Source organism: Trachypithecus francoisi, unplaced genomic scaffold (assembly GCF_009764315.1).
Source record: "Trachypithecus francoisi isolate TF-2019V2 unplaced genomic scaffold, Tfra_2.0 Lachesis_group15, whole genome shotgun sequence".
Classification (NCBI taxonomy): Eukaryota; Metazoa; Chordata; class Mammalia; order Primates; family Cercopithecidae; genus Trachypithecus; species Trachypithecus francoisi.
Window position 1 is genome coordinate 93,623,550 of NW_022681460.1, and position 27,308 is coordinate 93,650,857.

Consider the following 27,308-nt stretch of genomic DNA (forward strand, 5'->3'; position numbering starts at 1 on the left):
TCACAACTCATTATTGGGAATGGCCTGTATATTTGTAGGAAACTTCTATCAAATTTCTTTTATACATGTGTTGTAAGATTTCAGGGCATTTCAAGTTTTCATACACAGTGACCAATTCATAGCATTCTCAGAACTTAATTTTGTGAGTCATTCTGGTGGGAACCACCAGACTATGTCAGGACAGCCTTCGAATTGCTAAGATGCAACCTAATATATTGGGATGCATAAAACATGTCATGTCACACACAGATATGCTCACTAATTTGCTACAGGTTTGTTCTTCCAAACACAGGAATTCCAATAAATTTTATTAGCAAAATTCCAATAAAAATGGAAAAGAGTGTGTAGTGCTTTTGTAATTATATATGCCACTTATTGTCTATACTCCTGACCAGAGAGAACTTATGTTTTGACAAAAGAACATCAATGAAAACTGAATTTTCTGTCTACAACTTCACACACTGATTATTAGAAGAATTTTCTACAATCTAGCTCATGGCTCTGCACATTACAAACTTTTCTTTTTTCTTCCATGTCTGTACACTTCACTGGCAGCTGCTGCTGATTGTGTTCATGGCACGATTCCACTTCTGGCCTGGCATCATTGTGCCATGACGCTGTGAGTCAGCACAGAGGGCAGTGGGCGTATTCCTGAAGTTCTTCCACACCTAGCAACCACTTCCCTACACAGAGAAGGGACTGCGAACCACACAAATACTTCTCAAACTCAGAGTATTCTCAATTCAACTTCCCCTTGGTCAAATTTTGACCTATGGCCAATCCAGCATAGTGACACATGAGAAATGGTGACAGATTACATCAGAAGGGAAAGAGACAACAGTCTTAGCTGGTCTTAAGGTTAATTTTACACAAACATATGATCATGTAAGTATATTGCTAGGGCTTCCTCCCTAGCCTTGAAAGAAGATTGCAAATGAGGAGACCTGAAACTTAACAATCACGATTAAGTTCATCTCTGCTAGTTATTAACCCACCACAGACTTCTTGGTTTCTCAAAAAAACATTACGTATCATAAGTTAATCTTTTCAAGTTTGGTCAGTGAAACTGAGACTAGAATGTCATAACTAAACTTGAAGAGCTTCCCTGAAGGTGCTCTAAGCTAAACTCAAATACCTGTATTCAGAATTAGTGTGGGCAATTGTAAAACAGTAAGCATCACTTTAGTAATCTGAAACAGCAAATTCTAATTTGGGAGCAGATAAAGTCATGTAATTACTATGTTGGAAAGGCATGTTCTTGACCAAAGTGGAAGAAATCCTGGCACTCTATGCTGTTTCTAACTAGTTCCTTTACAAAGTACTTCAAGGCTTTGGCACAACAGAGAAATAAACTTCCATGTTGTTTAAGCCACTGTAACTGGGCTTTGTCTATTATTTGCAGCCCAAAGTAACCTTAACTGCAAGAGGGTAGTATCACGATTACCTGGGAAGCTTTGCTAAATTATCTCCTCCTCCATTCTGCCATCCTCCAACACATGGAGGGGCAGAGCTCTGAGGCCTGCTGAAGAGGAGTAAGAAGAGAAACACTACTTGGTGCAGTGAAACTCACCACCCTAAACATTTAGTGGATTAAAACAACCACAGTTTATTATAATTTTTCGTGATTCTGCAGGATATATCAGCTCGGCTGGGCAGGTCAGTTCCACATGGTGTCAGCTGGGATTTCCTGTGTGAGGAGGCTGGCTGGGTCTCTCCACGTGGTCTGTCACTATGCAGTAGTCTAGCCTGAGTTCCTTTACATGGTAGTTGGAGCCCAAGACAGTGAAAGAAAAGGCTGCCAAGTCTCATAAAGCCCAGGCCTAAAATTAGAACTTCCATCACATTGGACAGGTCAACGTAAGTCACCAGGCAGCCAGATTCTAAGGGAGGGAAAAGAGACATTCCTTCTTGATGGGGGAAGTGGTCTGTAGGTACGGGGTGGAAAAATGTATTGGCCGCTGTCTTCGTAGAGATTCTACATGCCTAGAGAAGTAAAATGATTGCTACGAGGACAAAAAAGTAGTAATAAAGTGGAATCCAGGTTTTTGTCCTTTTGGCACCAAGAACTCCAGTCTGTATCTGTCAGACTCCCCTTCCTCTCCCTCCAGGCACTCAATCACTTGCCCTTGTAGAAAATTGAGAGTGCTGGGAAAAGGGATGCCATCTGCTCTCTTCGACTGGGCCAGCCAGGGTGGAGCCACCACAGCAATCATGTTCCACAGTCTAGCCTTCAGCAGTGCAGGCCTCGAAACTGAATGAGAAGTGTCAAGAGCACTGCACAATAAAAGAGTAAACATCATTTAATACAGTTTTATTATATGGAGTGTGTTGTGTCTGTGTTTATGTGATTTTGATATGTGATATATTTCTCACTGTGGCTCATAGTCAAAAAGTTTGAAAGCCACTTGCATAGAACATAGCAGGTGCCCAATTAGTGTGTTAAACACAATATTTCCATCATCCTGTTAGGGTCCCTTCTGGGACTCACCGACAGATTTCTGCTCTTTGTCTCCCCTTTTCTATGGGGGCTACTCTCCTTCTGTTCACATTACTTCTGGTATCATATTGTGATCAATTATGCTATCATCTTCTTTTACATTGTCATTCATGTCCCTGATTGTCTTAAATAAAGTTCAGCTTTTCACAAGGTTTTATCACTTCTTACTTTGCTTTTTTTTTTTTTTTTTTTTCTGATCATTTTCAGAGAATCTCCAAGTGGCTAGTTTCACTCATTATTTGGAATGTGAAAGACACCTGTGGTTTTCACCCGACCAGCATTGGTTCTGTCATCTGGCAATAGTCCCCTAACTTTTCTTTTGGGGAGCTATCGTTTTCTACTCTGTGTGGTTCTGGTAGGCTGTCCTGTAAAGTGGGTGTGTGACTCAGGCTGTCTAAAGTTTTCCATGATACTCAGCATGTGGCCCTTAGTTTTAAAAACCTTGAGAACCTGGAGTCATTTTTCCTTCTACATGTAAGACCTTCTTTGTGGAATAAAGCTAGACCCAGATGCAGGCAGGCAGCTGGAGAGCAACAACTCTGGCAACATAGGGGGAGCATCAAGTTCCAGCCATGCCTGGTGTGTTGACTTCAGTTCTCAAATCAGCATTCTGTTATCATTGCTTGAATTTAAGAAAAGGGGTTGGTCCCGCTTATCTCATAACCAAAGTGATCTTTGGCAATAGGTGCTGGTGATGGGAGCTCTTAGTGGACACCAGGCTGCCCAATGAGAAGGACTGATATGGAAAGTGGGGTAGGCTTAAAGAAAGAGGCTAGAAGCTCGATTCAGTACCAGTTGAATATAATTATGTACACTATGCAAGTGGGAAGGAAGCGTGTAAACTGGGAATGATGACAGGAAACAAATAGAGTTAAATGAATAAAGACCATGTATGGGAGGTCTCCCTGTAGGGCCAACAATTGAACTAATTCAATTAGCAGGCAATTAAAAAATCTTTCAGATTCAGTATGCTTTGTTTAGAGGAGGAAATTACTGTATACAATGACTGCATAAAAATAAAGACTCCTACAAGTATAGCAATTAGTCTCTTGTTTTTCATTTTAATTACTTTAAAAAGACAAGAAACACAAAAATTATAGGAACAGAAAGAATATTTTCAAATTAAGTTTGAATGAGTTATTCTAGAATGGCAGAAGGTAAAATTAGACACAGCTAGTTACCCAAGTGTCTGTGACGTTTTAATGTTTCTAGGTGATGGTCTTCCCGTGGGCTTTGTTTCCTGGGTAGAAGATCCCTGGAAGCATACATTTTTTTGAAGATACTAAAAAGTAAATTACTGTGATTTAAAAAACAGCTCAATGTAGCTCACAGAATATGATAAATTAATACTTAATTAAGAACCTAATGAAGCCTACCCAGTTTCTAATACACTAAAGAATTACACCTAGGAGTGAAATGCAGAGAGCTTCCAATACACTGTAGCATGAACAGCTGACTGAGAAGATGTTAGTTGTATAAGACAGTAAGAAGGCTTAACTCCACATACCTGTTCTTAATGAGCCAGCACAAAACTTATGTCGTTCTAAATGATCAGTTTAAAAAGAAGATTCACTCCTTTCTTTCATCTGTTTTCCTTCTCTGAAAATCTTTGTAGAGCCTCAAGCATCTCTGATCTCAATTTTCTCAATTTTTACCTTATTTCTGGGCTCCCCATATTTCAGTGGGCTTTTGTAAGATTTCTGCCAAAGCATCCTCATGTTTAAGTGGCTAACCTGCTTCCATGAGAGTCCTTAAAAATAACACCTGCTACTAGAATTATACATGTCCCAACTTACATTGTTTTTAGTAACTTTCTCTGGTTACCACTGGCCCTACTCCATTTCTACTCACTATTGCTCAATTTCAGTAATTATTTCTGAGTTTTTGGTACATTAATAATTAAGGAATTCTACCACAGTTCCCAGAATGTCAAATCTAAAGGATATGCTCTAGTGTTCATTTGACCTGACCTTTCTCAAAGACTTTCTTCCCCTTAGCTTTCCATACAATGCTTTCTACTGGTTTTCCTAATTCTTCAGATTTTACTTCCTTTTCAGTTCTCCAGAGCTTCCTGAATTGTCAGTCATGGTGCTGTTCAGTGGTGAAATTATCTACCTGACTGTTTCACCTGTGCTTCAAACAATCTCAGGATGTCCAAAAGGAGCCTCATTAAGCTCCTTGTTTTGGATAATTGCATCTATCAACCAAGCTAGTACATTTGAGTCCTTTACTCTCCATTTCTTCCAGAGTTAGTAAGACATCTCCATGGCCATGACCCAAGTTCAAACTCTTATCATCCATAAATTAACTTTCTAAATGGTCTCTGAGCCTTTATTCTTCCCCACATCACCTTCTCCCATAGCTCATCTTCTCTTCTCACTGCCAAACTCTGTGATTTCCTGAAAACACAAATATGATTGTTTGATACTCTTACTTTAAATCCATCAACGCTTTTCAATATCTGCAGGAGCGCTTCTCACACATTAATGTGACCCTGAATCACCTGGGGATCTTGTTAAAACGTGCTTCTAGCCTGGAGTGGAGTCTAGCAAGGTTCATGTGATGCTGCTGGTCCTTGGACCACACTTTGAGTAGTGGGGGTTTATAAGTTAATTTTCAAATCTTATAGTATAGAATACCAGGCTCATTACAATCTAGTCCATTGCCCAGAATGCATCTGTGATAACTCTATCATGTGTAACCTTTATTCCACCTCCATCCCTTGCACATGCTATTGCCTCTGACCGATGCTCTCTCCTCCCAGCCTGCTTCCCCAGGAAACTTCCTTCTATTGATCAATTAGTTGGTTGATCATTCATTCATTCACCCTGATTGATCTTAAGAGTGACCTCCTCTAGAATGGCGTGAACCTGGGAGGCAGAGCTTGCAGTGAGCCCAGATGGCGCCACTGCACTCCAGCCTGGGCGACAGAGCGAGACTGCGTCTCCAAAACAAAACAAAACAAAACAAAAGAGTGATCTCCTCTAACAAGACCTTTCTGGTAGACTCTCCAAGATAGAATTAGGTAAGTGTCCTTCCACTGTTTTAGTAGCACTTTCATCCTGGACATTTTTCAATTATATCATCTGACATAGACAATAACGGAGCTGCTTACACATATTTGTTCCCCACTCTTACCCTGCAGCTAGTCTGTGATTCCTTGAGGGCAAACTCTATCTTACTCTCTTTGTTTCCTGCAGGCCCAGCACAATGCCTGGCACAAAGTGAGCTTTCAGATATTTATGAAACTTTGTGCTTTCCTTATGAAACGCCTCTCACCAACTTTGCAGGCAAGGGGTCTGAGTGGGTCAGGAGATTGAATTCATTGACCTTCACAGTTTCCTAGCCACATTTCTTATATCTTTTGTCATTCAGGAAAATAGGCACCAGCTGTAGATCTGTCCATATTCAAAAGATAAAAATCAAATAAAATTTCCCTAATAACAGAGAAATAGATGTTTTACGAGCTGTTAGTATGAAATGGTTCAATAATAATATCACATTTGTTTCACATTTCTTAACAATTCACCTTTGGGTCTTTATCATGGTGATCTTTTTTTCTTAATAAAAATCTCACTAAAATTTTCATGAGGCCAATGGTGAGAGAACAGAACTATATTAAGAGTCTTATGAAAAATATATTATACATCTTTCGCTAGAAATTGTCTTTTAATAATTTCATTGGATCATCAATTGCTTATCTTCATTCTAGCTTTATAGCTCCTTTTTCTTTTATCATTAGAAGTGGCTAATAAAAAGGTAGATTAAAATACATTTGGCTGTTTGACCAGCTTTGAACAGAATTTCCAACACCGTGAACACTGGGAAGCAATGTTTATGTAAGAGAAGATGAACTTCCTCTTTTCTGAGCCAGAACAGCTGTTATCAGAGGAAGAACAATCTCTCTTAACACAGTTGAGCCATTAGGTACAGTTTCATCTTCTGCCACTTTCAACAACACAATCCAATCTCGTTCATCATGGAAACTGCTGAGCTGTTTTATACATTTCTATACTTTTGCATATGCTTTTTGCTCTGCTTAAAACTCCCTTTCCACCCGTCTGTCTAACTCTTCCTGATTTGTCAGACTTAAGTCAAATATCACTTGCTTGGGGTATGTGAACTGATTGCCTCAGCAGAGCTAGCCTCTTCCTGAGTTATCTATAGTCTTTTGCACTGCTGGAAAACCTGATTTGTTTGCATGATTCCCCGTCCCATTCCATCAGAGGCAGTGACTTTATATCTCCTGTGCCTGGTTAAGTGTTGGCTTATATAATGCTGTGGTAAGTGGAATATAATGCCGTTGCCCTCGTCCCCTCACCCCCAAACCCACCCCCAGAGAGACTACATCCCAATTTTGGGCACTTGTGAATGCCTTGCCTTACATGTCCAAAAGTGACCTTGCAGATGGAATTAAGGATCTTGAGATGGGGTGTTTATTCTGGATTATTATGTGGGTGGGCTCAATATAATCACAAGGGTCCCTTTAAGAGGCAGGCAGGAGTGTCAGTCAGAGTGATGCAGCCTTGAGCCAAGGCTTGTAGGCAGCCTTTAGAAGCTAGAAGAGGAAAGGAAATGGATTTTCTGCTGGAGTCAACAGAAAGGAAAGCATCCCTACAGACACTTTGATTTTAGTCTGTGAGACTCATTTTAGACTTCTGACCTCCTGAATTCCAAGACATATTTTCATTGTGTTAAGCCACTAAGTTTGGGTATAGGAAACCAATATGGTGCTCGATGAATGTTCTTTTGCAAAACGCATAAATAGAAAAGTGCCTCTGGGTTCATCTTCTCTGTCATTATGTTCTATTTCCCTGAGCAGCATGGAAAGCCCAGGTGAAGGGAAGCCCAGGTGATGGCTCTCAGACCTGACAAGCAAGGCATCTTTCATACCCTCAGGGCTTCTGTCCCCAGCGTTCTGCTGGCCCAGCTAGCACAGCAGTGTGCTCTGCACTACAGCACTCCACCAAAACGCAAAGTTCATGTTTATGTGCATATTTTCTATCGCTAACCAATGCAAAATCCTGTGATTGATGCTATAGGGAATCTTACGTGGTCTATGATTTACTTTAAAATTCTCTTGAACTCCTTGAGAATGAGCACTGCAATCATGTGAATTGGAGCATAATGCCTCTGGCCATGGGCCCCTGCCCCCCATCAGGTCTCTCCCTCCTTGTTCCCCCTAACAAAAGGAGAGGAACGCCCACCTCCTTCCAGAACTCAGGTTTCCTGACTCGCTTAAGTAACTCTCTGAAATACTGCAGCTTCTCCTTCCCCAGACCTTCATTTCTAATTTAACATAAATAAATCTCATATACTACAATCGACTTTTTTAAAGGATAGATTTTATTTTCACAGCTGTCTTCACAGGTCTTTTTATTTACCACGGTGAGGGTTAAAATGCAACACAAAGCCCACCCTGTAACTGTATTCAGAGATGAGGCCTCTAGGTGTCGCTATGACCCAGGTCCTGCTATCAAAGGGCACTCGGCTGTCTACATATGTGCCACACATTTAGTATTTTTTCAAGATTATACAGCAAATATATATTTAATCACAGAACCTCGCCATTTTCCTCTGTTCCATTCTAGCTCAACTTTTTTGAGCAAAATTCTAACTAAATGAGAGTAAATGATATACCTGATTACTTCACATTTTATTCTTTAGTTCTGTTTCCCATGTCAGCACTAGAACATCTTGGATTTGCTTGACTATCAGGAGTACTTGTTAAAGGTGCACCCAGTTCCATAATCATATAAATAATTGGTTTTTTTACACAGCACTATTTTTTTTTTTTTTTTTTTTGCGGTATTTTCCCTTCCACTAGATTTGGATGCATTTTTTGGAAAAAACTATGAGTTGATTTGGGTTTTTTAAGCAAGTGGCAGCAAACATTAAAGGGCAGATGCATTTAGAGTTCTGGAAATACCCTGAAACTTCACTAGTCACTAACACTTGGTCCTTTCCCATTCTAAAATTTCAACTTATAAATGTAAATGTATGGTATTTTGAATCTGAAATGAGCGTTGGGTGGGAGAATTTAGAAGAGTTTGGAAAGGATGAAAACCTGCCCTCCAGTACCCCCTTTCTGATTTCATGAGAATGTTTCTACACATTGCTAAATTTGGAAGACTTCCCTGTCTTGATTTGAAAACATGCGACAAGCTTTTAAAAAACCGTCAGTTCCATTTTTCCTCTTTATGCTAGAATTATTTCCTTTGTTTATGTGTCCTTATTTATGCCATGGCATTGCATGATATTCTTCCTGTTACACTGATTTGTAATTATTGCGTTTTACTTCTGATGGATGCTGTAGGTCACATTTCATAGCCTAGGCTGAGACCTGAATAACTGGAAATAATGTTTTATTTAAAGATAGCCCTTGCATCTCTCTCTCTCTCTCTCTCGACAAGAGTCTCACTCTTGCCAGGCTGGAGTGCAGTGATGCAATCATGGCTCACTGCGGCCTTGTCCTCCCAGGCTCAAGTGATCCTTCCACTCAGCCTCCCAAGTAGCTGGCACTACAGGCATGGACCACCACACATGACTAATTTTTCTATTTTTTATAGAGATGGGGTTTCACCTCAATGCCCACGCTGGTCTCGATCTCCTGGACTCAAGCAATCCACCCGCCTTGGCCTACCAAAGTGCTGTGATTACAGGCATGAGCCACCATACCTGCCTCTCACTTTTTAAAACTGAGACTTAGCCGGCCATGGTGGCTCAAGCCTGTAATCCCAGCACTTTGGGAGGCTGAGACGGGTGGATCACGAGGTCGGGAGATCGAGACCATCCTGGCTAACACGGTGAAACCCCGTCTCTACTAAAATACAAAAAACTAGCCGGGCGAGGTGACGGACGCCTATAGTCCCAGCTACTCGGGAGGCTGAGGCAGGAGAATGGCGTGAACCCGGGAGGCAGAGCTTGCGGTGAGCTGAGATCTGGCCACTGCACTCCAGCCTGGGCAACAGAGTGAGACTCTGTCTCAAAAAAAAAAAAAAAACAAAAAAAAACTGAGACTTAGTAGAACTAAAAATTAAGACTAAAGTCCCCTTATATATGTACATATGTACTAACACATACACACACACACACATATATCTAAAAATGAATGTTTTCCAAATCTTACATTTAATATTTATGCAGTCATTTTCTGACAGCTTTGAATATAACCAAAGTTATTGTTAGGCAAAGAACTTTGACTATAATCAAGGTTATTGTAGTATATCAAGACGAGAGAACATGCTGTTTTTATCATCCACCCACTTGCTCTACCCAAGAAAAATACTGAACAGCAGTTAGCTCATATTAAGGGCTATATCTAGTAACTGCTAAACTGTCAGACTTCTGTCAGGCAAGCAATTCATGTTGATTTCTGACTTTAGAGCTGAAATTAATAAGGAGCCCATGCAGGCCAGAGTTTTTCTCAGGGAAACAACCCAAAGGTGATATTACTGACTGAACTGACTGTGCTGATTAAGGGTTAAAAAATGAGTGTGAATATAAAAGAACATCAATCAAATGGAAATAAGTGGGCAGTTAAATAATAAAACAAAAATAAATAGTCTCATGATTTGGTCTGCTTTCATTGTAAGCCAGCAGTAACACTTCCTTTTGGCTGTTGGAGAAACCAGAATATTCAGTTAACTAATACTTCTGTAAAGTAATAGTCCCAGATCTCCCTATCTGTCCCTAGCCTCCATATTAATGCCTAACAAATTCTGAGGTTATGGGGTGAGGTTAACTAGCTCCTGGAACTAACACCAATGTTAAGCGCTGATTTGTAGACATCTGCAATATCCATAGCATAGAGCCTATGAATTAAATGGGTCCAGAGGCCTCTAGTGCAGCCTCCTCGCCAGCACAGATTCTTTGCTACTGTGGGTTTGGCCGCACCACAATGATGTAAACACTGCATAATAAGCTCCTAATATGACAGAGCCACACTGGAAGTTACTTTCATATTCATTCCCAACGAAGTCCAGAATAGCAGGACTACTGTGAATACCTATTTGCTACTCTTGACTTGATAAACATGTCTTGATGGTAGGAAAAACCCCAAACATCAATGAGAAAATAAACAGAAAAGAGTCGCCTACCAAGGGCTCAAGCATCAAGCCGGAGAGACACTGGTAAGAAATGGCATGTCCTAGACAAGCCACTTTTGAAACCAATTACTTTCTCAGGAAAATTAATTTTTCTTTTACTTCAGCCTTGCTTAAAGTTAATAAAGGGAAAATGTCTGGCAGGATCATCTACCCATCTATCACCACCCACTTAATCACTAGGCACCATGGACCGTGAGTCTGGGAATGCACAGAATCACTGGATTTAATTGGATCTGGCACCTCCTATTTCCTAAGCACCTTCTTTGTCTTCCATTATAAGTAAGACCTTTTACGATGAATGAATAGGTTGGAAGCTACAGACAATTTTTTTTCAATTTCCTATTTGCCACAGGAGTAACTTAAAAACAAAAAGAGAGCCAATAGCTATGTCCTTTATAGAACCATTGGGCTGTTTGTATTCATTGTTTTGAAATTAAAGAGAAATTCTAGGGTGGGGCTAAGACCAAAGCTCTAAAAATAGATTAGTGTATGTCACCAGAATAACTGATTACATGAAAAGTCATTTTTATAAGCATTAAGTATGAACTTCAGCACCATGCTTTTTCCTTGAAATTAAATTTCAACAGCTTTATGGAACTGGGTATAGACCCACAAAGTAAGGATGGCCAGAAGCCCATGATATATTCCCAACCTTGCATCCTCCTGTCAGTTGTATCTCTTATAGGCCACTCATTAGCTTGGTTAATAACTGATTTGCTGGCTTCCCACAATGAAGTTTTGGATACTTGATAGCAAGGCATCAGTATTTCCTATAATGCAAATTTTCACTTAAATTACCTACACTTCACAAAACACTGACAACTTTCTGCTGTTAATGAACATGACTAATTCCAGACAAAAAGTCACTAAGAGAATCCTTTTACGGAATCCTTTTATGACATGTACCAGTTTCCAGTTTATTGCATCTTAGCTCCAAATTCATGCTTCAATAACTGTCTGTGATCATGGACAGAAATCTTTTAAAATTTTCTTCTTCACATTGAGCACAATGTGAAGCCTTCGTGGTGGAGCGTGCTGAAGGGATATTGCAGGAGGGAGGAGACTGTCTTGCAGTGTCTGGTTGCTGCATGGTATGTCAGCAGTGTAGGTAGCTCTGCCCCAGCTCAGGGGCCCAGAACACGTGGCCTCTCGGGAACCTTGCAGCTCTGCTCTGGCCTGATGATAACCTCACACAGCCCTCTTGATGTGACTACCACGTGCTCCAGACCTCTTGTCTGCACTGGCACGCCTTCTCTCTGCAAGCCTGGCCACTCCCTGAGGCTCACCTGGTCCCAGCCTGCACTCTAGAGGGTTGCTTCCTGCTTGCCCAGTGAACTTCTCTACCATCCAGTGGACTGCAAATATAACTTTACAAGGAGTCTGAAGCCCAGCATCCCTTCCAAGTCTGTCCTTCTTTGGATAGTCTCCCTTACCCCTAAGAAAAAATATAGAGTTTTCTTATACCTGGTAGTCACTCTTTTATCAGAGTTCAGCATTTCTTTATATTTAACTTCCCCTGTTTAAATCATGGTGTGATGTTTATCTCCTAATTGGTCTTAGACTGACAAAAAATATTTCAAACTTTCTAACTGGTAATTGTCAGCAGAAAAGATGACAGGAATCAAAGTTCTAATGACAAAGTAAGAAAAAAACTAGACTTTTCAGTACATGGCCATATATTTATCAGATAGACTAAACACATACTAATAAACCAGGTATTTCATTTGACTGTACAGTCAGTTTTTATATGCAAATTTATTGTATACAAGTTTTAAAAAAGGACATACGAGTAATTGCTCTCTTTGGGTTACATAACTGATATGGTCTGGCTCTATGTCCCCAGCCAAATCTCATCTTGAATTATAATCCCATGTGTTGTGGGAGGGAGTTTGTGGGAGGTGATTACATCATGGGGGTGGTTCCCCATGCTGTTCTCCTGTTAGAGTGAGTCTCACAAGGTCTGGTGGTTTTATACGTATCTGGCATTTTCCCTGCTGGCACTTCTCTCTCCTGCCACTATGTGAAGGACATGTTTGCTTCCCCTTCTGCCACGATCATAAGATTCCTGAGGCCACCCCAGCCATGCAGAACTTTGAGTCTTTCCTTTATAAATTACCCAGTCTTGGGTATTTCTTCATAGCAGGGTGAAAACTAACTAATACAAAAGCTGACCCAAATTAAATAGCACAAAATAAAAAACACCAAAGAAAGCAGCTCCTGAGATACTCAACAGTGAACATTTATGCTCACAGGTAAGTTACAGAGTGCTACACTTTCCTCAACAATATAATGCAAGCAAGTAGAACACTCAGTATCAACACACTCCATAAAATTGTCTTAATACAAGATAAGAGATCATGGACTTGTTTTTTATGAAAACATATTGGGTTTAAACTGGTGACTGGTGATTATGCCCTTACTGAAATAAGAGAAGGCTTATTTTCTCCTTTCTCGGATGTTCATCATGTAAAAGACACAAACCAACGTACAAAGAAGAAAAATGACTTGTTAGCACAAAAATCTCAGGCTTTGGCTGGATAGCTTATTTGTTGATGCAAAGGATGCTATTTCAATTAGAAAAATATTCAAATTAAATTATAAGGTATTGAAAATATTACCAATAAAGGGCCATTTGTGTCAGGGAGACCAATAAGCAGTTTTCAGTCATGGTGAAAACACTGTAGAGATCAGATCTTCATCAGCATTAAAATCTGCTTTCTAAAATGTGGTATTTCAGGCAGACAGCTGTCTTTTCAGGTAGACTCCACCACCACCTAAATTCCTTTAGCATCTACTTGTCATTTTGCCTGCATCTATCTGATTCCAGCAGTATCATGCCCATCCTCACTGCAGATGTAACTGGTTACATGTTTTGGAGTTTGGGTAAAGTTGCCTCTAGAGAACTGGGTCACTCTGGAATGTTTTCACTTAGAGGCAGTCTGGTGCCCTCAATGGGTCAATGATAGGGCAGGGCTTTCCTGATGCTGTTGTTCAGAAGCCGTCCACAAGTCCAAATGCTGGAGTCATTTAACCTGCTAAATATGTAACTGCTAAAATTCTGTTTGCACAGACCCCTTATGACTAGGATGGAAAAGCTGTCAGTGTTCAGCTCCTCATCTATGATTAGGAGACAGCTTAATAATAAACATTTACTAGGTATGTAAAACAGTACAGTAAGGGAGGCAGCAGCTGGAGTTATTCCTTCTGGTTCCTAGTCTGGGAAGTGAAAATAGTGCTGTTGTCATCACTTTTGTTAGCCACACTAGTTGGTTAGGACACGGCTAGGAGCAGATTATTTAAGAGTGCTTCACCACTAAAGACAGGAAGGGAGGGAGAAAAGGATTCCTCTGGGCTAGGGTCACAAAGTTGATGCCAAATTGCTGGTCTTTTAGCCCAGCTATTGATCTCAGAGTCAGTCTTGGAGCCAAGCTGTGGGCTGTCAGGGCCCAGAATCCATATTTCACCCTAGTGATGTTATTAGTACATGACATGAAATAGACTGGCAGGGAAGAAAATAAAAGAGAATGTAAACAAATGGGATGATAATATCAAAAACTAAATCAAATTATCATGAACAATGTTTGTCTTATTTATCTGGGACAAGATAAATAAATACAGGCAAACCCAAAAGCTAAATCTCACACAGGTGTGTATAGCAATTAATTAGAATGACAAAGGATGAGATCCAAAGCAACACATGAAGTAACTACACCACACAGAGATGGTTGGCATCTCCTGGACGTGCAAGGGTATAACACAATCACTCTTATTTCAGGAAAGGATCCCCCAAAAAATTATGCAAAAAAATTCCTCCACTTAATGAGTGCTATTACCATCAATTATAATGACAAAAATAATACTGGTTTTTCCCCCAAAATTACTTTGCTAAGAGAATAGCAAAAAGAAATGGTTAAAAAGCCGGGCAGGACAGGCGCAGTGGCTCACACCTGTAATCCTAGCACTTGGGAGGCTGAGGCGAGCAGATCACTTGAGGTCCGGAGTTTGAGACCAGCCTGGCCAACATGGCAAAACCCCGTCTCCACTTAAAAAAAAAAAAAAAAAATTAGCTGGGTGTGGTGGGGGACACCTGTAATCCCAGTTACTTGGAAGTCTGAGACATGAGAATTGCTTGGACCTGGGAGACAGAGGCTGCAGTAAGCCAAGATTGTGCCACCACACTCCAGCCTGGGCAACAGAGTGTGACTGTATTTAAAAAAAAACTTTGGGCAGGGAAAGGAAGAATTTTCCCTTAATAATCACACATTCTGTTTTTAATTTTGGGGAATAATGCTGGAAGGAAATTTTTTTTTTTTTTTTTTTGAGACAGAGTCTCGCTCTGTTGCCCAGGCTGGAGTGCAGTGGCACGATCTCGGCTCACTGCAACCTCTGCTTCCTGGGTTCAAGTGATTCGCCTCCAGAGTAGCTGGAATTAGAGGTGTGCACCACCATGCCTGGCTATTTTTTGTATTTTTAGTAAAGACAGGATTTCACCATGTTGACCAGGCTGATCTCCAACTCCTGATCTCAGGTGATCCGCCAGCCTCGGTCTCCCAAAGTGCTGGGATTAAAGGCATAAGCCACCACACCTAGCCCAGAATGAAACTTTTTAAAAGGCAAATTATCCATATATTCTTTTTTGTTCTTGTAAGACAAGGTCTTGTTCCATTGTCCCTGCTGGAGTACCATAGCATGATCATGGCTCACTACAGCCTCAAACATCTGGGCTAAAGGAATCTTTCTGCCTCAGCCTCCCTAGTAGCCTCCTGACTATGGCTGTGTGCCACCATACCTGGGTAACATTTTTATTGTCTGTAGAGAAGGTATCTCGCTGTGTTGTCCAGGCTGGTCTTGGATTCCTGGCCTTAAGCAACCCTCCCACCTCGGCCTCCTAAGATACTAGGATTAACAGGTATGAGTCACTGCACATGGCCAGATTATTCATATATTCTTACAAGCTCAACTGAGTTTTATAGATACAAAGAATTAACATTTTAGAAAATTTAGGACTAAACCCTATTAATATTCATCACTGTTCTGCAGATTGTAGATGGTATCCATGTGGTTCATTAAGTTCCCTTTCTTAAAACAAGGAAAAAAATACACAAATGCCACTATGATTTCATTCACAGACATAGACCAATTCAAGAGGAAACATCAACTTTATAAGACGATAGAGTAACAAGAAACTGGACAGAGATGTTGCAGTTGCATTATTATAGATAAGCTATAGTGTATGTGTGTATACACACACACACACACAAAGACAGAAATAGTATTCAGCCTTAAAAAAGGAGATAATGTTGCTACAACATGGATAAACTGAAAAAAAAAAAAGGTCAAATATAGAGAGAATAAAACAGTGGTTATTAAGTCTGGGGTGGGGGGGCAAGGTGGAAAAATGTAGGTCAGAGGATATAAAGTAGCAAATATGTAGGATAAACAAGCCTAAAGATCCAAAGGCACAACATTAGGCCTGTAGTTAACAGCATGTTCTATTCAGGATTTTTGCTAAAGGCGTAGATTATAGCTGCTCTTGCCACAATGAGGGAAAATGGGTAACTATGTGAGATGATGAATATGATAATTTGTTCCATGATAGTAACCATTTTACTACAAATACGTTTCTTATAACATCATGTGGTATGCCTTAAATATATACAATAAAATGTATTTTTAAAAATACAAACATGCCACTATGAATTAGTTCACAGAAACCAATTCAACAATAGACTGAGTTTATACGATGATGTAGTAACAAGAGACTGGACACATAAACAGATGTCACATATTATGAGAAACACAAACATTATTCTGTTTTTCCATGAAAAAAAAAAAAAACCTTCTCTTTCACTACAAAAAGTGCTTCAACCTAGAGGGACAAAAAAGCAAAATGAGAAAAATATTTATCTTGGCAGCAGTATTAGAAAATTATGTTCCTGAAGATGTTCACATTTCCTTTCAGTATTACAAAGGAAAGAAGATAACATTTTGCCAAAACCCAAAAAGCCTCTTAAAGGTATTAATTTCTCTATTGTAAATTCAGGTAAAGAGGTTTGTACAGAACACTATTGTCCAGTAGAAATACGAGCCATACATGTAATTTTAAATTTTCTAGTGTCCACCTTAACAAAAAGGAAAAAGAAATTTTAATATTTAATTTAACCCAATATATCTAAAATATTATTTCAATATATAACCAGTATAAAATTATTAATGCATTTTTTACATTCTTCCCTTCACATTAAGTCTTCAAAATCTGGAATATATTTTCATTCATATCACAAAGTCAACTAGGCACAATTCAAGTGCTCAATAGCTATATATGGTTTGTTGGTACCACACTGGATAGCACTATTCTAAACTATAGAGCTTTCGTTTCTATAACATTAGCATGGTAGATTCTTGTGCTAGAGCTTTTTTAGTGGAAAGTTTCGTTATAATGGATTTTATTATTATAGGGCCACAAATGATGTATATTACAACAGTGTGGAGTGCTATTTTACAAAAAGGTCTAAATCTTTGTCTTATTCATTATAAGCAACACCAACTTTTCAGTTAATATGCTTTCAAATGCCAGCCAGGGTCCTCAGTCTATCAAAAATGTCATGCTCTCAATTAGCAGGGGCCCAGAAGGTAAGACTGCATTCTAGTTTCTTGTTCTTCTACTTGCCAGTTGGCTTACCCATGGGAACATGCCACCACCACAATACACTGGGTCATATTCAGCATGATGCCGATCCACCTCATTCAGCTTAAGGATTATTTAACTGGGTATGGGTTCAATACAATCTCCTATTACTTAAATAAGTCATTTTTAATGTTCATTTAAGTGTAACATCATTTTGGCCTATTGCTATAGGCCCATTATATGGTGACATACTAAGGAGATGTGCATATTTAAACAGTCTATGTAAGGTTTCTTGTTGGTAAAATTCTGTAGCAGAAAACTAAATTATAACATTAATAGCATTAATTTATTATGAAATAACTGGAATTGATGAGCTTTAAAATTGCTTCAAAGAACAAACCCTTCTAGAGCACAGAGGAGTTCCCGAAGTAAACTCTTGACTGATATGCTGACAAGGTAAAAAATAGCACACAAGAAAAAATGTATGTATTTAACTTTATTTTCCTCAAATAGAATAAAGATTCACATGCTTAGCATATTTCTGGAAGTGGCCTCAGAAAAGTTTTCTTTTAACTCTGGTTTCTCTTAACTTTAATGATTAAATAAATGTTAACCAATCAAAGATTAAATATAAAGAAACTTTAAAAATTAATCATTAAAACACAACTCAATAGGAAGGTAGGCAAAAGACATGAAGAGTGATTGCCAAGAAAAAGAAATAAGAATTCCCATAATAAAACATGTTCAACTTACTAATAATCAAAAATTGACAAAATAAAACCACAATGAGGTAACATTTTATACTCCCCAGCTTGGCAAAAATGCAACTCTGATTATCTCAAACATTGGAAAAGATTTAGAGTCCTGCAAATTCTAGTATACTGGTGGGGAGCATAAATTAGCACTTTGGAAAGCAATTTGGCCTTATCTGTTAAAACTGATGATGTGCTTTTATTGTACAAACCAGCGATTCTATTCAAGTATACATCCATTCTTGAGTATGTACACCAGAAGTCACATAAAAGAATGTTCACAGCAACATTACCTTTTTCTATTTAAACAAAGATGCAGTTCAATAAGCACCAGCTGGACAAGAGAACACGTGTGATATATTCATAATGGAATAATATTTAGCAGTGAAAAAACTCCGATGGCAATGAACATAAAAAGGAGGTGACAGAAGAATACATTCAGTTTAATTCCATTTATTACTCTTTAAGGATACATACATGGAGATAAAGCGATGAAGGACAAGAAGGCTATGGTCAACACAAAGTTCAGGATAGGGGCTTCCTCTATCAGGCAGGGATAGAGATAGGTTCAGGAAACAGCACACAGTACCTCAAAGGAAAGGCAATAAGGTGGGTGGTAGGCACACAGGGGTTTATTTATTATCATTATTATTACTCTTTATACTTTAGCATATATAATATGTGTATATACATATCTATATTCCATTGCATGTATGAAAGTTTTAAAAAATTCAAATGGCTTATAACAAAAAAATACGTATAATGTTTCAAATGGTGAATCACAGCCTGCAGGCTCTTAATTTACCTCCACTCTATCATTGAACCCTGGCTAAAACTGCTGCTTTGTTTCTGTTCCCCTCATACTTGACAGTAGAGATATTGTCCTGCTCCGACAATACTTACCACATTTTAGGGGCTTGATCCATGCCGACAGAAAGGATGAACAAACAAACCTGACTTGTATTTCTAGAAGAACTAAGAAAACTCTGAAGATTTGAGTCACAAGTAGGCAGTGATCATTTTGGTTTCACACATTTCTGCAAACCTACAGCTTGTTCCCTCCGATCCCTTCTTCCGCCCTCCTTCTGGTGCTTAGGGCTTGAAATTGTTCAGTGATGAGATCAACCTCAGACAATGCCTTCAGAAATACTGTTTTCTTCTGCTTTCTGATGTGGCTGCTACAAAGGTAACAGGGGCCACAGCCACTCCGCCCTTGTCTTCTGCACCCAATTCGGGGAACACAGCCACCAGGCTGTGGCTTCAGTGTACTTAGGAGATCACACAGTCATCCATTTGAACCACCCCACCCAACCCAGGGGCTAAGTGATTTAACTCCATCTTCGGTCCTGATTACTGTCTGAGATGAATCTATGGTGTCCTCCCAATACCCTTGTGCAGGACCTCATGCCTGGCTCCTTGAATGATCAAATGATCTGTTTGTATTTTTACAATTTAATGTGCCACTTTCATGCATGAGGTTCACAGGCAAGAGTAAAATCACAGCCTCTCAACTAAACAGAACTAAAATTAAGAGAAGTGTGAAAAATGGTAGGGAACAAACACTCCATTTTCAGAATATGTGCTTTCTGGAATTTATTCTCCTTTATGCTGAATATAAAATCTGAGATTTCACCAATGCCTTAAGAGACAAACACATACAAACTGAAATCTGAAAACAATAATTATACAGAGCAAAGTGGAGCCTGACACTTAACAAAAGCTGTTAAATGAAAAGTATCTCTAGAAAAGGCAAAACCCTATAGTAAAATCAAACAAACAAAACAGAAGGAAGCTTTGGTACTTTTCAATAACAGGAGACAAAAAATAAGTTTAGTTTATTATTAAGTTCATGTAATATAAAAACATCTATGTGGAAATGTTGAATTAAATCTATAAAACAGAAACAAATCTAAAATATATTAGAGTCTGAGGAGAAAAATACCTTGCTTTTTTCTCTTCTTTGATTGTAATAAAACACCAGAATTTGGAAAAACAAGTATTTTCCCAACTAAATTTTCTTCTGGTCTGTACACACCTAGCAGGATGGCACTCCGTATTTTATCTAATTTTAAAATGGCATAAGTTGATTTTTAGCAGCACATTTTCTTTGCTCCAACAAGCCTACTACAGGAAATAAAAATTCTGTCTTGAAATGCCCTTGATATGAAACCTACGCCTACAATTCCCATCCACTTCTTTCCTAGTATTTTAAGACTGTGATTATCAAAATCTAAAGGCAGCTAGTTAAAGAAGGGAACAAGAAAATTATTATTATATGTTTTGAAATCAGCTGATAAAAGAATATAAGTAAGGACCCCATATTCTCTGAACTAAGTGTGGTCCCAGAGAGCAACATCTCGGTACTCCGTGGAGCCTGGGTACCATGTAAATGCCACACACTGTGCTGCTGCCTCTCTCATAACAAGTACAGCACCACTCGAGGCTGGTCTCCTGTATTTCTTAGCTGATCAAAAAAAAAAAAAAAGGGGGGGGTGGGGAGATGGTACATAACTGTGATGGTAATTTAGCATTACTACCCACTAGTCTGTTTTTTTTTTTGAGACGGAGTCTCGCTGTGTCACCCAGGCTGGAGTGCAGTGGCTGGATCTCAGCTCACTGCAAGCTCCGCCTCCCAGGTTTATGCCATTCTCCTGCCTCAGCCTCCCGAGTAGCTGGGACTACAGGCGACCGCCACCTCGCCCGGTTAGCTTTGTATTTTTTTTAGTAGAGACAGGGTTTCACTGTGTTAGCCAGGATGGTCTCGATCTCCTGACCTCGTGATCCGCCTGTCTCGGCCTCCCAAAGTGCTGGGATTACAGGCTTGAGCCACCGCGCCCGGCCTAGTCTGTTTACTATAATCACAATAGGTATACTGTGGTTAACTCAAAAATTAAAATATAAGACAAATCTGGGTAGCTTTGTCTAGCAAGTATGGTATTGATCCTATAACCCCAACAGTTAACTTGCAAAGCCTCAACCTTCCCAAGTTGGTTCTTGGCACGCACTAGCAAGAGTAGACTAAATGTTAGCTGAGTAATGAATTACAACGTGACAATTTTTACAACTGCTTAAAAAGAAATTCTAAGTTTTATCAGAAGACTCACATACTCAAACACAATATCCAGTTAAAAAAAAAATTCCTGGATAGTCCCTGGGATTTGCCAAATGGAATCTGACCTGGATCTTAATGACAACTAACCAGTAATATCCATAATTTGACAACAGCTTCCCTTGAAGAGAAATTGTGGATCATGTAACCGCTCCAGTTAAGTAAAAATTTGTCATACTTTCCTTCTGGTTGTAATCCTGGACTACAAATCTCAGGTTGGGATTTCAGCCTTAGCATTCAACAAGTTCTTTAGACTAGTCTACATGTAGCAAGGCATGAGGCGGAGTGCTGGGCACATGTGACAGGACTGTAATTCTTCTGCTCTTTCAATTTCTTATAAATTTCCTGCTCAGATTATAATGAAAAGTCCAGAATCAGGATGCTAGGAATAAAATATTTTAGGCAGTCCTCTGAAAATTTATCCTATTCAAGGCTGTTTCTATGTTTGGCAATTTAAAACTCTTTTAGTTTAAAAAAAAATTAAGCATCCCTGTTATAGGGACAAGAATGCAGAAAAATAGCCTCTGCTCTAATGAAGTAGATACGTTCGATGTTTATCAGCATCCACTCCAATAGGAGTATAGATTTTTCTTGACAAATACAATTCTGAGTTACTCTCTTTCTCATATGTGTTGCTCTGAAAACTTACTTGTGCTCATATACGGAATGAGAACAAGTATCTGCATTACTCTGAAAAATATGAGGTTGTACGTTGGCCAGAAATATGAGCAAGCAAAGTTAGAGGCAAATGAAAAGTAACATAAGGAAAAATTAAATTTTACTACAATATTGGTATATTTTAATATGTCTAATCAAGGGTTCACAAAATATATCTAACTGAGATTTTCCTTTCTCAAAAAATATAGTCCCTTCACAAAATAGAAGCAGCAGCTGCCTGTTAGGGGAGCTGCATTAAAAAATATATGAATACTTATGTATTATAAATAAATTGCTAGAGCTGAAAATGCCTTCAGATACTTATGAGACAATTTTCCTATAAATTTACTATCTAATTAGTGCACCACTTAAAATATATCTTTCAAGCAGTCCTAGGCATTTGGATGAAATTTGCCCCTTGCAAGAAATAAAGAAGCATGTATTTCAAATAGCAATTATTGTCATCCCAATAACTTAGTTCTGATCACTTGATGTTACAACAGTGATTTCTGGAAACATCTGAAGGAGCTTGGATAATATACAGGGGTAAGAGTTTCCATTACTAAAACAAATCTAGTATATCTAACTTTTTCACCAGGTGTTATTACAAAGCACAGGAACCGTGATGTTTGTAAGTGATTCTGCAGCAAAAATCTTCAACACCCTTTGTCAAACAGCGCTGCTTTTTTTCCTTCTGATTCAAAGATTCTAACAACTTGGCAGACAAATTTCAAAGATGCAATCCAGGCAGCTTAAAGATAAGTGGGTTTACGCAATTCCGGCATCTCCTATAACCTAGGGCAGATTCAACATTTTCTCTCTGATGGTGCAACCCACTTATCCTTCAGTCATTAAGAAAGTACACCTGTAACAGGTGACGGTATTTCCAGGTGAGTGAGGCAACTGCAGGCAAATAAAATAAGAAAAAAAAAAAATCCACCACCTGATTTGGTTTAAAGCAATCATGCAATTCTCATTATATCCACATCTTTCAAAAACACCTTTTCCGTGGCAAGCAAAGTTACTGATAATGCGTGTGGCTTTTGTCACAGTGATGCATTAGGTAAGCATGTGTGTGCTGAGTACCAGGGGGTGCTTCAAAATGCATCTCCGTCATCTTCCACTCTTCTTCTCTAAGGTTCTGCCTATTTAAAAAAAAAAAAAAAAAAAAGGTCAGTTATTGCATTACATCGACAAGAAAATTCACCCTTGGCAGGGGTTTTTTAAATGTCAGGAAGAGAGATGCTGGAAATATAACAAATCACCTCCATGTGACTGATAAGAGCAAATCCTGGGTTTCAGCATCAGAGCCCAGATTTAAGTCACACCACCCGACCTGCATGTTTTCAATGACCTACTGAGATTCCTCTCAGAGGTACTGTTCCATCTGGGGATGGCTGGATGGGGGCTACCTTGCTCAGAGGGCCTGCAGAGATGCTCGTTAACAGCAACCCAAGATGAAGAACCACTCTAGTATGACCATACCTGTTAGTCAAGAGTCACTGCCTCAATCTCCCAGCTGCCGCCCCTGCGCACCCTCCCCCTTAAGCCAATGGATAAAGAGCTGACACCTGGCACAGGGGGCTTCTGTGGCTGTTCAAGCTCTGGCTGGTCAGCATCCAATGTGGACCAGTTGTTACCTACTTTGGATATCACCCCTGAAAGCTAGGGATCTGAAAATACAATCTTCTACAACAGGCCCTTCTTGGGGTCTACTAAATTTTAACTTTGACGGTTTTCTACCTAAAAATTATTGGTGAAACAGCCTCCCTTTCTCAGAATTAGTTGGATATCATGATGGGCCAGCCACTGTGGGCTCCAGCCAACCACAAGGGAAACTGAGATCACCCCACCACCCCCACCAGGGATTCCACACCATCTAACATTTACATACTTTTTAAAACTCTTCACAGGACAAATAACATATTCAGCACCAATGTGGCCTGTAGGCCACCATCTAGAGACCTCCAACCTGCCTTTGCCACTCCTACTATGGAGGGCAGCCCAGTCAGAGCCTACACTGCACCTGTGCCGGTTGGGCCCGTGAATGTCCTCTCCTACCATGTAAGAGCAATTAAAGGTGCCAATGATGTCTTTATGTTTCCTGATAGGCTTTCTTGCCGTGTTTTTTTATGTGTGTATACTACACAGGGAGTAGGAAAGGAAAAGAGAAAAGAGGGCTTTCATCTTTTAGTACATTAAACCTGTGAACACTCTGTCAAAGCTTTAGACTGTAGACTGTATGATGAATCACTACCAAGATGAAAAATAAAAGATCAGAAGAGAGAAAATGCTAAATTGTTCTTGAAGATATTTTCACTTCTCTCATACAACGATAAAGTATGAATTGCTATTAGCCTTTAAAGCCCTAAATGTTTCATGGAGAGTGGCACAGACCTTGTGCTATGGACATCTACTCTGGTCCCAGATACTCCTGCCCAGGTACAACTGATTTAGGTCCCTGAAAACGGTGGGCTGAATGGGGGTGGTGTCCAGGGTCCTCACTACCTTTGGGATGGTCCCTGAAATCAAGTTAACTTCAGTGACACCAAGATCAACTTTAATACTATGGCCACAACCCATGTGAGAATGTATATTTCATAGATCATAGATTTTCTGAGAAACTAGTGAGAAAATACATTTCTTTGAAGAATAAAAAAGTCAGCCCACAGTCTTTTTTTTTTTTTTTTTTTTTTGAGGCAGAGTCTCACTCTGTCGCCCGGGCTGGAGTGCTGTGGCCCAATCTCAGCTCACTGCAAGCTCCGCCTCCCGGGTTCACGCCATTCTCCTGCCTCAGCCTCCGGAGTAGCTGGGAGTACAGGCGCCCGCCACCTCACCCGGCTAGTTTTTTTTTTTTTTTTTGTATTTTTTAGTAGAGATGGGGTTTCACTGTGTTTGCCAGGATGGTCTCGATCTCCTGACCTCGTGATCCGCCCGTCTCGGCCTCCCAAAGTGCTGGGATTACAGGCTTGAGCCACCGCGCCCGGCCCAGCCCACAGTCTCTAAAGAATTTCCATATTTGGGGAAAATGGGAACAAACAATATTTTTAAAAAGGTTTTGCATAGACAATGATGCCCACAGGATTTATGTATCCATTAGACTACCCCATCCTAGTTTTTTACAGTTCTTTGAAGATAAATCTGGACTTTTAATATCTTTGGATGAAATATGTTATAAAAATACTCTAATTTCCTAACAAGTATTCAAATGTTTCATCTTTATAAAAATAGTTTTAAGAACCTTTAAATATGGTATGTGTGGGTTTTGCCTCTGCTTAAAACATGTGCATGGAAACCACCCACAACCATCTGTGGACTTACTGGTGTAAAAACAAAGCAAGATTTCACATTGGCTGTGCACTGCAGATGCTGGTGTATAATTTATGTTATTGAGGGTCCCTGCCTTCCTCCTACAGGTATGCCAGAGATGGTACAAATCCTGGGTAGCCTCAAAAGACCTATTACTTTCAGACATTGAAGTTCTAGGGAAGGTACTTTTATCACAGTTGTGTTAAAAATAGACATATTAGAAGTCAGTCTCAATTTGAAACACTCAAAACCTCAATTACTATGTATATAAAGACTGCAAGGAAATACACAAAAATGTCAATGTGGTTAGCTCTGGAGATGATTTTAATCCTTTATTTTACCCTTTTTAAATATTTTCCCAATTTAAAAAAATGAGTCTAGGCTACTTTCATAATCAGAAAGAATTTTAAAATATATGTTTTAAAAGAAGAAATAATATCAAAATAGTACCTTACTTAATAAAGAAATGTTTTTTCTTATTTTGAAAGTAAATCTACAAGCTTAATAAAGTTGTGATAACACACATCACTTCTGGTTCTAAACATGAGAAAATACTGGCTCCTTTATGTTTTCTAAGACATATGACTTAATAAAGTGGCTTCAAAATATTTTGATTAAGGAATTGAAGATTTTTCAAGGTTGACCATTTATTATTATAGACCATCTCTTCTCCAATGAGAGTAAATTTAGAACATCTTTAAATAGGACTCTGAGTCTGCTATTCCAAAAAACGTAAAGTAAAAAAATTGAAATTTTAAACAGAAAGCACCTACTAGTTTTTGCTACCTTAAATTCTTGGAGGAATGGGGTATAAGTTAGAAATAAGGTAATATTCTTGGCCAGGCGCGGTGGCTCAAGCCTGTAATCCCAGCACTTTGGGAGGCCGAGACGGGCGGATCACGAGGTCAGGAGATCGAGACCATCCTGGCTAACACGGTGAAACCCCGTCTCTACTAAAAAATACAAAAAACTAGCCGGGCGAGGTGGTGGACACCTGTAGTCCCAGCTACTCGGGAGGCTGAGGCAGGAGAATGGCGTAAACCCGGGAGGCGGAGCTTGCGGTGAGCTGAGATCTGGCCACTGCACTCCAGTCCGGGCGACAGAGCGAGACTCCGCCCCCCCCCAAAAAAAAAAAAAACAAAAACAGAAATAAGGTAATATTCTTATTTATAGCAACAACTGAAAAGTTGGGGGAAAAAACCCCAAAACTAGCCTCTGTTGTATGTTTTAACACTGGGTAGTCTCGAATTACACATCAGAGGAAGCAAAACCCCCAAATCTAAGAAACTATCTATGCATTCCTCTAACACTGTCACTCTACATCTCTAAGAACAACTCAAAAGAGATGAATTCTAAAACAAGAATAAGAAAAGATTTACCTACCTTTGATGCCAACCGTGGTTTCAGGCCTAAAAATGAAAAGACTGTGTTGCTTTCCTTGGATTCAAAAAAACTGTCATAATCCTAGAAAAAAAGGGAAGGAGAAAATAAACCAACGAAAGCAAACAATTATCTTTATATTTGGTGCTTTGGACAAATTCTTTATGGAAGTAAAAAATGTACCATTGTTTCGTCCAGATCAGGGAAAAGCTAAATAAATCTCCTGAATTAGTCTGCTTGCGCATAAAAATTTATTTTAGTATGATGAAGAATGTAACAAGTTTTTAATCCAAAACCTATGACAGATTAAAATGTGAAACATTTGATGACAGAAATTAAATAGGAACACACTCCTTTTCCTTTGTGGGCCAAACTAACATTTGTCTGTGTGGAATCACTCTGACCTAAGATTTTACTCTAGGTCTTCAGTATGGAAGGCTGCCTCCCAATTCCACTCTTGATATTTTGTTATCTAGGGCTTTGAAAAAAATCACTGGGTAAACAAAGCTGTAAAGGTCTCCATGCGTCAATGAAAGTGTGTCTTATTCTGCTTCTGAAGTTTTCCACATTCTTTGAGACCATCTCCTTAGAGGGAATAAAAAGATCAAATAAAAACTAAAGGAAACTATATTCTCTATAATATTTACCTTTGCCTCAAACATAGAATCATTTTTCTCTTCCTACCTTCACAAGAAGGCATCAAGGAATTCTGGTCAATGTGTTCAACTGTTTCTTTTCAAAAGTTTGCGTTTATCATATGTAAAGCAGTCTTAAAATTTGGTAATTTGGTAACTTTATCCTAAGGATAAATAATGTAAGCAAATGATGAACACAGTCATTTAGGCATTTGCTTTGTGCTAAGTGCCTT

At 39.2% G+C, this 27,308-nt stretch overlaps 1 protein-coding gene across 1 annotated transcript in view; it reads right to left on the minus strand.

The window, feature by feature from the left end:
- Positions 1–21,870: 21,870 nt before the first annotated feature.
- Positions 21,871–27,308, minus strand: part of SH3BGRL2 (SH3 domain binding glutamate rich protein like 2) — a 70,776-nt gene continuing 65,338 nt past the window's right edge. Inside the window, exons 5-6 of the mRNA XM_033235261.1 lie at positions 26,444–26,524; positions 21,871–22,896 (exon numbers count right to left, since the gene is read on the minus strand). Of these exons, the coding sequence (XP_033091152.1) occupies positions 22,885–22,896; positions 26,444–26,524 (93 nt within the window). The 3' untranslated portion in view covers positions 21,871–22,884. The remainder of the gene's footprint in view (positions 22,897–26,443; positions 26,525–27,308) is intronic.